Source organism: Leptomonas pyrrhocoris (assembly GCF_001293395.1).
Source record: "Leptomonas pyrrhocoris isolate H10 chromosome Unknown, whole genome shotgun sequence".
Lineage (NCBI taxonomy): Eukaryota > Euglenozoa > Kinetoplastea > Trypanosomatida > Trypanosomatidae > Leptomonas > Leptomonas pyrrhocoris.
In genome coordinates, this window is record NW_015438376.1 from 594,796 (window position 1) to 604,854 (window position 10,059).

The 10,059-nt window shown below is 55.4% G+C and overlaps 5 protein-coding genes across 5 annotated transcripts; all 5 read left to right on the forward strand.

The window, feature by feature from the left end:
- Positions 1 to 123: 123 nt before the first annotated feature.
- On the forward strand, positions 124 to 1,249 carry ABB37_07859 (putative Ribonuclease hii; the record flags this gene model as incomplete). The annotated part of the gene is made up of 1 exon (XM_015806650.1): positions 124 to 1,249. Exon 1 carries the CDS (start codon positions 497 to 499, stop codon positions 1,247 to 1,249), a length of 753 nt encoding a protein of 250 aa, XP_015655014.1. The 5' UTR covers positions 124 to 496.
- Positions 1,250 to 1,555: 306 nt separating this feature from the next.
- ABB37_07860 (hypothetical protein) lies at positions 1,556 to 2,690 on the forward strand (the record flags this gene model as incomplete). Its single annotated transcript, XM_015806651.1, has 1 exon — positions 1,556 to 2,690. The coding sequence occupies exon 1, from the start codon at positions 1,962 to 1,964 to the stop codon at positions 2,688 to 2,690; it is 729 nt and encodes a 242-aa protein (XP_015655015.1). The 5' UTR covers positions 1,556 to 1,961.
- A 350-nt stretch (positions 2,691 to 3,040) lies between these two features.
- Positions 3,041 to 3,677, forward strand: ABB37_07861 (hypothetical protein; the record flags this gene model as incomplete). The annotated part of the gene is made up of 1 exon (XM_015806652.1): positions 3,041 to 3,677. The coding sequence occupies exon 1, from the start codon at positions 3,075 to 3,077 to the stop codon at positions 3,675 to 3,677; it is 603 nt and encodes a 200-aa protein (XP_015655016.1). The 5' UTR covers positions 3,041 to 3,074.
- Positions 3,678 to 4,102: 425 nt separating this feature from the next.
- Positions 4,103 to 5,299, forward strand: ABB37_07862 (cis-prenyltransferase-like protein; the record flags this gene model as incomplete). The annotated part of the gene is made up of 1 exon (XM_015806653.1): positions 4,103 to 5,299. Exon 1 carries the CDS (start codon positions 4,160 to 4,162, stop codon positions 5,297 to 5,299), a length of 1,140 nt encoding a protein of 379 aa, XP_015655017.1. The 5' UTR covers positions 4,103 to 4,159.
- An 853-nt stretch (positions 5,300 to 6,152) lies between these two features.
- On the forward strand, positions 6,153 to 8,162 carry ABB37_07863 (hypothetical protein; the record flags this gene model as incomplete). Its single annotated transcript, XM_015806654.1, has 1 exon — positions 6,153 to 8,162. The coding sequence occupies exon 1, from the start codon at positions 6,192 to 6,194 to the stop codon at positions 8,160 to 8,162; it is 1,971 nt and encodes a 656-aa protein (XP_015655018.1). The 5' UTR covers positions 6,153 to 6,191.
- Positions 8,163 to 10,059: the final 1,897 nt, after the last annotated feature.

A 10,059-nucleotide genomic window follows, 5' to 3' on the forward strand; every position in this document is an offset into this window, starting at 1 on the left:
GGAAAAGGAACACACTTCTACCTTTTCGGTGGTGCGAATTCTCAAAATACGTTAGTCTCCCGCAGCCACGATGGTCTGATCGAAGCACAACGCAACAGCGACAACGGCAGCAGAACGCGTTTGTATGTGCTTCCTTGCTTGGAAAGGATTGATTTCCGCCGCCTTTCTTCGGGGGTGGATTTCACTCCATTGGAGCCAACCTTTTTCTTTATTGGCTCATCAAACCTCGCAGGAAGTATCGAACGTGCCAGCCAACGTGTTGGGTGCTGCTTCATCACTTCCGTACCGCCTCCATGCCATTTTCAGTTCTTTCTACCCTTTTCTTCCTTCAATCGTTTCGACACTATCACGATCATGGAAATTAACTGTTGATGTCAGACTGCCAAGAAGGACGGACCATCTGCACAGCCGAATGGAGACGACGGAGGGCGAGCGGCGGTTTGTTGGGGCCGGCGTGCGATTTGTCATCGGCGTGGACGAGGCGGGTCGCGGCTGCATGGCAGGGCCGGTGGGTGTTGCTGCTTCCTTGTATCGCATCTCTGTCTCCCCCGTGCAGTACACCGTCCGGGACAGTAAGAAAATGGTGGCGGCCGCGCGAGAAGAAGCGTTGGATGTCATGTGCGAAGAGTTAGGGCGGGAGGGCAGCAGCGACTTCTTGGCGCAGGTGATGGCTGACGGCACGTGCTGCTGGGCGCGCTATCAACGTACGCAGTCTCTACAAGCTGTTGCGGCGAGGCTTGTGGATGTGGCGGTGATCAACGAGCGCAACGTGCTCAACGCAACACTGGAAGGGATGGCTGCTGTGTGCAACACCATCGTGCAGACGTACAACCGCACCGCACCACATCCCATAACACCCTTGAACTGCGCCATCCTCATCGATGGCAATCGCACTCCTTGGACTTTCTTGTTAGAGGAGCAGCGCCAAGTGATCACGAAGAAGGCGGTTCGCAAAGAGGACTTCCGCAAAAGAATTGGAGTCATGCACGCCGCACTGGAAGGATTCCGCTGTACGACGGTGGTTAAAGGGGACGACACGCTGCTGTCCATTGCAGCTGCCTCCATCGTAGCAAAGGTTTCACGCGACACGTACGCAGTGCATGTCATGCATCGTCTACACTCACACTACGGCTTTGATCGGCACAAAGGCTACTGCACCGCGGAGCACACACGAGAGGTGGTTTTGCGCGGCCCCTGCCCTTTTCATCGTCTTGACTACGCTCCTGTCAAGAGAGCACGCGACGCTTGATGACGGCGCAAACTTTCACATGAAACGGAAACCAAGACTGGAAAGAGAAGCTCAAAGGATAGCAAATCCGCCGCGACACTTACAAAGAAAAAATGAAATGATCACGTCATAAAACTGAATCGCCACTGGTCAAAACATTTATTACTTGTCTGGATGATGCGTTCCATCCACCGATGCGCGAAGCGTGTCTTTTCATCCAGCAGGTCTTCTCCGCATGCTGCCCACGATCGTCTTCAATCCCTTTGCGTCTTGCTGTTTTCTTTCTCTTCTCATTGACGGCTTTCGGAGTTCGCGCTGTTCACGCTCAGAGCACACAACTTACACAGCCATCTCTTCGTGGTTTAGCAGGTCCGACATGTCTACAGAACTTTCTACAGTACGGACGCAGCACCGTGGCGTGCTAGCACCTACGGGCCGCACGTTAAAGCAAGGCAGCTGCAGTGACGCAGACGCCCTCTGTCCATCTGCAGGCGCGCCGCCCCTAACGTTTCCCACGCTGCCCTCTGTTTCCGTCGACGAAGCACCGGAGGTAGCGATGGCGCGTCTTCTCCAAACACAAAAGCTGACGCTGCAACGCCTCCTCGAAAGCGGTGCGTCGTCGTCGATGCAATCAGAAAAACGTTCGTCGCAGCGTGGAGTCCCCACCGGACCGCCGCATCCCTCCAGCGCGGAGCGCTCGCCGAATGCAGCGACACAGTACCGCGCACGCGTCATGACAGAGCTGCTGCAACGAGACAAGGAGTCGCAGCGGGTGACAGCGGTGGGCCGCACAGCAGATCGCGAGCGAGAGAATTTGAGGCGTGCGGTGGAGCTGGAGGAGGACCGGCTGGCGCTGGCGCAGAAGCGAAATGCAGCACTGCGCGCTCAACTCAACGCAATGACGCGGGAGCTCCGCGAGTCGGGGCAGCGCGAGCCGCATACTCACGACAGCACCGCTCTGGTCGTGTCCTCGAACCAAAACGCCCAGCTCACCTCGTTGGGTGTCTCCGGAAGCACCGCCGGCGACTACACAAACGAAATTGTTGAAGCACGGCGTCAACTGGATCAGCGCACCGGAGAGCTGCAGGACAGTCGGGACCGGCTGCAGCAGCTGCAGCAGTACCACCTGGATCAGCTCAGTGGCCAATTCCGACCGATGCTCTTTGCGGAGGACGCGATCCGCACCACGGAGAATTTCCTCGACACAGAGACGAATATGGCGGTGCGTGCCACGGTGGTGGATGCACTGCTAGAGGTGAATCAGTCTTTAAAACCACTCTCCGCGGATGCCGAAAGCGGATCCAAGTCAGGCGCGGCCCTGCCGTGCTTGGAGGAAATCAACACTCTGTGGGATCGCCTCGCGGTGCAGAACTTTGTCGTCGGCCGTATCAATCGGCTCTTTACGTGCATGTGTCCCACCGCCCCGCCTCTTACGCTTTTGAAGGACACGAACATGATGTAACATAGAAAGGAAAAAGAAGTGTTCGCAGCCTGGCAGCTGTGTTGTCGGCGGCCTGTATGTACGTGCCTGCTTTGTCACCGTTGTATTCAAAACCCATCGCTACCACAAAAGGTTCTACAAATCACCCGCGTTGGATTTCATCGTGTACGTGTCCTCATTTATTCAGTGGGCCCTCCTTCCCCGCAACGCTGCGCAGCATCGGCTTGTGCGCCACTGCCGCAGAGCTCTCTTTGCCGCCGCATTCCATGTTTGCGACGCCTCGTTTCGTCGCTTTCAGCTCGCCAATGAAGACGAAGGAAACAAAGTCGCCCTTCCTTTTCTCTTCTCTTCGTCCTTTTCTGTTGCATTGCAGATGGTGCAAACACGCAGCACAAAACAACACCAATGGATCAACGCAACAAAGGGTTCGCGCGGCCTTCCAGCGACGTTGCAGAGGATCCCAAGCATCAGATCCAGCTACTCCAGACGGCTGTGGAGCAGCTTGCGCGACGCTGCCGACACCTGGAGGCGGCGGTAGAACGTAAAAAGGTGGTGATCGACGATCTCCGCGCACACGTTACACGCCTAGAGGAGTTGTTTGGTAAAAGCCAAAACGACACGGCCTACGCGCAGCAGCAGCTGGAATTCGTCGTCATCAACCTCGAGCGTCAGCGCGGCATCGTCGCAGATCACACCGAGCAGCTGCGACTGTTTGCTGGAGAATCCACGCAGCGTGGCCGCAATGCCTCCGAGAGACAGGCACAACGCTCCGTGCTGCTACACATGGGGAACTGGTTATATGCTCCTGTTGTGCATTTTGCAAAAGGCGTGTACTCCCTCTTCTCACCTATCATCAACACGGCACAGTCTCTTTCATTGCTAAATTCTGACGTGCTGCACCGCAGCGCTGCAGATCGTATACGCTGGGGCACCACGAAGAAAGGCGATCTGCTCGGGATGCTGCAGCGCGGCGTGTTAGACCCAGATGCATCTGCCAAACGAAAGTAATGCTGTGCAGCCGATGTTGTCGGCCTCCTCGTCGTTGTGAACACTAGAATACCGTTGCTGCTGTTTTTTTTTTTTAAATCTGTTGCTCATCACCGCACAAACTGTTGCGTCCTTATATCGTACGCACGCTTCTTCCTGTCACAGCTGGTGCGCTCTGCGCGTTGTCGCACCTGCATTCAGTGGGAAAATGAACCGTTTACCGTTGAATTACCTGACCTATCTATTTCGCTGCCAATCAAGCCTTCAACGTTGGAAGCGCATCGTTACATGCCATTTATTCTTTTTGTTTTTGCGTAACGAACGACCTGCGTGCAGCCGCAGTCTCAACGACGGGATTCATAATCTCTTCTCTTTCGCGCTCCTACGACTTCTCCTTTCTGATTTCTCTTCCTTCCTTCCCTTTCGCTGCGTGTGTGCCACCACACAGCCCCTCGAGGAGTTAGTGCAGCACGCGGCTATTTTCATTCTTTTGCGTTTGTACCATGGGCGCTGCTCTGCAGGCGCGCCACAAAGCCGCCGCAACCCCGGGCGAATACGCCGCCTTCAACGACAGCGGTGAAATGTTGGCCCTGCGCACCGCCTGTGGCACTTTCGGGGCGGCGTGTGTGTCCATTCTTTTTTTTGCCTTCTTTGTGCAAATGGGGATCGTGTTATTGCGTCTGTACACACGCAAGGAGACTGGCAAGGCCAGCGTACCCAAGCCGGATCCGGCGAAACGTACGGTGCGGCATCTTGGCATCATCATGGACGGAAACAGGCGATTTGGTCAAAAGCACAGCACTCGGCACGCGGAGCCTGACGCAGCTGTGTTGAAGACCCTCTGCACCGAACTCTGCAGCCCCGAGGCTGCGTTGGTGTACAACGGAAATAAGGAACAGGCATCGTGGTTGGCCACGCGCTATAACCGCTTCATGAAGCTCATCGAACACACCACCTTTGACGGCCACCGCAATGGAGGTGAGAAGCTCTTGGAAGTGCTGTCCCACTGCATAGATGCGAACGTGGACATGGTCACTGCCTACGCTTTCTCAACCGACAACTGGCAGCGGCCTGCCGCGGAGGTGGACTCGTTGATGTCTCTCTTCTTCTTCTTCTTTGACCGCATCCGGAAAGTGGCGCTCGACAAGCACATCTTTGTCCGTTTTATTTCGACGGAACTGGATCGACTTCCCGCGCGTGTGGTAGAGCTGATGCAAACAGTGGAGGTGGAGTCACGAGCAATTCAGCCGCGCCGGCTAACGTTGAACATCTGCGTGAGCTACAGCGGCCAGTCGGAAGTCGTCGCGGCATGCAATCGCATTCTCGCGCGCCGCCTTTGCAGCTGCGGACCGTCCCTCGCAACACCGGTGACGAGGGAGGAGATGAATCATGAGATGCTCCGCAGCATAACCCAGGATGACTACGAGGAGCAAGATAAGCTTGTCTTCACGAATGGTGTGTCTGCGGAGCCGGAGCTGATTCTGCGTACGAGTGGTGAGCAGCGGGTGAGCAACTTTCTTCTGTATGAGTGTGCCTACTCCGAATTTGCGTTCTTCAAAAAGACATGGCCGGAGTTCACTCGCGAAGACTTGTTAGAGGCGCTCGACGGCTACGCCAGCCGTGACAAACGCAGGGGAAAATGATGATGTATCCCCCAAAGGAACGCTTTTGGGTGCTTTAAGCGAACGCCTTCCTTCAGCTGCCAACAATCCTCTCCGTGCTAAAGGCTTTCCGAACTCATAGCTTATACCATAATAATCCATCAAAACGTGCTAGTTTTGCTGACCCCAAACACTGTCTTGTAATGCGTTGTTGATTCATCGTTGTTGTATTCTCTACTGTTCACCGTGTTGAGGGCTGTGCGCTTCAACCCCCCATCACACATTGCGAAGTATTCCATTGTAGACGCACCATTTCTGGTCGTCTCTATTACCCTTTGACCAACTCTATTGTGGGAACTCTGTTTGTTTTATGGTTCGCGGTTTTTTGTTGTTCTTCACGGGAGGCTTGTACGGCAGGCCGCGTGTGATAATTCCCCTACTTCCTGTGCACTGCTTTCCAGTAAAGCATTTGGGACCGCATCCGCCCCGCTGCCACGAATCACCGTGAACACAGCGTTGCGTCTAGTTGTGTGCGAGGCGTTCTGCTACGAGATAACGCCTTCAAAGCTGTCATGCGTTTTTCAAACAAAGTTCAGCGATATTCACTATTGCGTTGGTTTTTTACGCCCCGAAACGCGCTCTGAATAATAACCGAGAGAAGTCACTGTAGAATAGCTTGACGTGTCAAGAAAGAGAATAAAAACATGTATAATTGAAGATGAAGTGTGGTGACTGGGGAAGGGAAGTATAGCGTACAACAAGTTGATGCCATGAAAAAAGTTACCCGAACCGCCTGACCATATAATTCGTAAATCGTGTTCGTCTCTCTCTGTCGTGGAGCTCATCTTGTCTATTCTACTTCACTCTCTCTGTGTTTTGTTCTCGTACACGCGCAAGTTATCAATGGTGCTTTTAGAGCGAAAGAGTGCCTAGCATGATGAATTTTCAAAGCGCGTCTAACGGCGTCGGCAGTGGCGGCCAGGGCGATGCGAGCAGCACTGAACACAACACTTTCGCACCCAATCCCCTTGCCGACATCGAGTCCAACGATGTGACGCGCAGTGAGATGATGCAGATTATTATATCCTGGCTGATCCAGCAAGGCTTCACTGCCTCTGCGCAGATGCTGCGTGAGGAGGCGACGAGCCAATTTCGCGGTGAACATTATCTGCGCAAGACGCTGCGCACTCTCTGCAGATCCGTGGAAGAGCGCAACTGGGACTCGGCGCAGAAGAGCCTGAAGAAGCTGCAAACCAAGGCGACTGTGAAGAGCGGTCTGCGCACGGAAGGTACGTCCCCGGCCGCCTCATTAGTGCGTTTGCTTCCTTTCGTATTAGCACAGCAGCAGTTTCTTGAGATGATCGAGGAGGACAACGACCAGCGCGCTTTCACGTTTTTTATGCGCACCATCAAGCCGTTTGAGCGCTCCATCAGCAGGGAGCACTTTCAGAAGCTCACATACCTGCTCACGTGCAAGACGGTGGCCGAGAGCAGTAACATCTACCCGGAGTATCGAGGCTGGACGGCAGAGCAGGGGCGTGCACAAATCTTGCAGCAAATCCGCACACAGATGGGCAATACCGATTACGCGAATTATTGCCGCCACGGCAACGTCTGCATGACGGCGCCGGTGGAGCTGACACGGCCGCTCAGCTTGATCTTTCAGCAATCCTTCTCCTTCGAGATTGTGGCACGGCAGCACCCCGATTTGGTTCGACGCCGCCAGCGGGCGACCATCACTTCACTTTCCGCCCCGCTGGACTCGCAGCTCCCGACCACGGAGCCGCTTGTCTCCATTGACGTCAACGCCCTTCTGCGAAGCATGTTTCCCTCACTCGCACCCGGCGACACACGGCAGTGCGTGAAACTGACTGCCTGCCAGCCTTTCCTCAGCTACTCGGCCGTCGTCGTGGCCACCGAAAGTGGCGCCATTTTGTGGATCCCAACGGGCCCGGTGGGAGGCGCAGACGTTGGCGGTTCATCCTCCTCCGCGGAGGCGTGTGCGACGGACCGGCCGCATCTACTCCATCAAAGCAAGCGACCCATCCGCAACCTGCGTCGCAACGGCACAAAGTTGCTGTGCTGGGGAAGCTCGCAGACGATCGTGCTCAACTTGCAGCTCTTCCTTGACGGCCGTTCCGTTGCACCCGGGGACGACTGCGTTGCCTGCACCTTCACCCACACGGCGGATGTGTACGCCGGCTGCTTCTTCCCGTGCGGGTCGCTCGCCGCCACTGGTCTGTCCGAGGGCACCGTCACCATCTGGGACCTCATCACTGGAACGAAGTTGTACGAGCACCTCTTCAGCGAGTACGGCGTGGTGTCGCTGGTGTCCAACCGCACCGGCTCCAGCTACTTTGCGGCCTCGAAGGACAGCGCGATTCGTGTGGTGGATGTCGCCACCGGTGTTATGACGGCGACGCTCGTGTCGCCCATCGCGATGGAGATTTGCTCGCTGGCCATCTCGCCTTCGTCCACCTATCTGCTGACGGCGTACCGCGGCGGTACGATGCGCGTGTGGGACATCTTAACCGGCGACTTGCTCCCCTACCGATTCACAGGAACGGAGAACAACACCAAAACGCGCTCGCCTACCGCGTTTGGCAGCAGCGACACGGAGGTCTTTTGCGGTGGCGAAGACGGCTGCCTCTACTTCTGGAATCTCCGCTCGCGTGACTGGTCGACAAACGCTCTGGCATCTCCGCACGCGACTGACGGATCGTGCAACAACAATTTGTACTTATCTCGGGCTGCAGGTGCTGGCAACCTGGTGCACTACACCGCGCAGCTGCCTCTACACCGCCTGCCGATTACAGACGTCAAAGTCGACGGCGCGTTTGAAGTGAGTTGCGGCGAAGATGGAACGGTGGTCTTGTGCACAACGTGCGCACATCCACGCGCGTGACAGAGCAAATTGCATTCGCTTTCCTGTTTGCTGAAGGATCTCAGTGCAAGTTTGACGTTGGTCCAGTAGTTGGGCAGTCTTGCTGCTTCCAACGAGGATCCATTTAGGAAACCGAAGTTAGTTTTGGTCTTCTTCCCTTTCTTTTGCTTTCTGTTTGATCTCCGTGTTCACGTGTGTAGAGGAAAGAAGTCAACTTACATCCCACGCAGAACATACTGTCATAATTTCTGTTTTCTACTCTAACGCACCTTCAACTGGTGTGCGTTGGCCGCAACTCTCACCACGAGCTCCTTGCAAAAACAAACAAGGAGACGGTGCGGTGCTGTTCTTCCTCCTTGTACTCGTAACACACATGCAATGCATCTCAATGGGAACACATCCTGAAAGTTTGCTCTTGCTATCGGCGTCTTGAACTCTTAACTCTCGTTCCCCGTGTACGGGTGATTAAAACAAATCATATCCTTTTCAGATGATGCACCTGTCGGGTGCGGTCGGCGATGAGGACGGATACTCCACCGATACATTATTTACTTTCCGATCTTCATCGTGAAGCATTGGATCGCTGACGTGCTGACTATGTACGACACAGTGCCGCCCCCGATTGTCGAGGAGCTGCGGAGCCCCGATTGGACGAGGGTGCGGCCAGGGGTTGCATGTGGTGAAGCAACACAGTCGACGTGAGCACGAGGCCATGCGAGATGCGGAGACAAGCAGCAAGGAACGTCCGCGACTAAAGCAGCCGGTTGCATAACGCGTGCTACGACAGGCTGCAGAAAGGCAACAAGTCGTTCCTGGCGCTTCACCATCGCAATGCTGTACGGTTGTGGGTGTATCTTATAGGCTGGCAAACACAGGTGCAGTGGGATCCGTACGACGCGTGCACACTCCATATGCGAGATGCACTCGCGAGGAGGACGCCGCCGCGCCGGTGTGGCGAGGAAACGGTGTAAGGTTGCAGCATCCCAAACGGACACGCGGAAGACACCAAAAACAAGACACGAAAGGAAAAAGTAAAACCGGCAACGCTAACAAGAACACGAGACGCGCAAAGGAAACGAAGAAGCCGCAAAAGAAGAAACGGAAAACAAGAGAAGAAGCATGCCACTACACAGGTAAATAAGCTCTACGAAGAAACTGACAGAATGAAAAGAGAAGAAAGGACCAGGGAAGAAGAGTGTTCCGAAGGTACGGAGGATGGTCAAATAAAGCAGAGCAAACAAACAACAGCAACAATCAAACAGAGAGGACACAAATTGCCCCAAGTAAAGCAAAGCAACCGCCGCTTTGCCATAAAAAGGGGTCGGCTCAGTCAACCTGTGTGTCTTATGCCGACCCACAGGGCCGAAGGGCAACGAAGCTTCGGCAGCAGCAACGGCGGCTCCCTGCTGAACGGCGACGTGTCGCAACGCCACGTCTTCAACAGTCAGCACACCGCGCCAGCTCGCCCGTGATGAGCCCTCCGCTTCCTCAGCGACCGCACAGCAACAGGCAATGGAAACTAACAGGGGCGAAGAAGGGGTACGAAAGGGAGCTGACTCTTGCCGGGGGTTTGTTGAGAGACAGGCGGACGCCACCACGATAGCGGAGGTGAACAGAGCACCAGCGCGACAGAGAGGCGTGGCACGGTGAGGGCTGCGACAGTTGCGGCGATGTCTGTGCCATATGTGGTGGTGGTCGACTCGAGGGCCTGGCCACGCCGAACACAACACGGCCCTCTGCACGGCATGAGAGCCGGACCCTTTACTGAGCGAACAGGCAGGCGAGCAACGTGTACAGGGAGTAATGGTCCATCTGTGGGCTGTCACCTTGCTGGAGACGTGTGACGATGGCGATTCCCACGGCTTAGGGGTAGCCGCTCTGGGAGTGCTGGGAGTGCGGCCCAAACTGGGGAATCTGC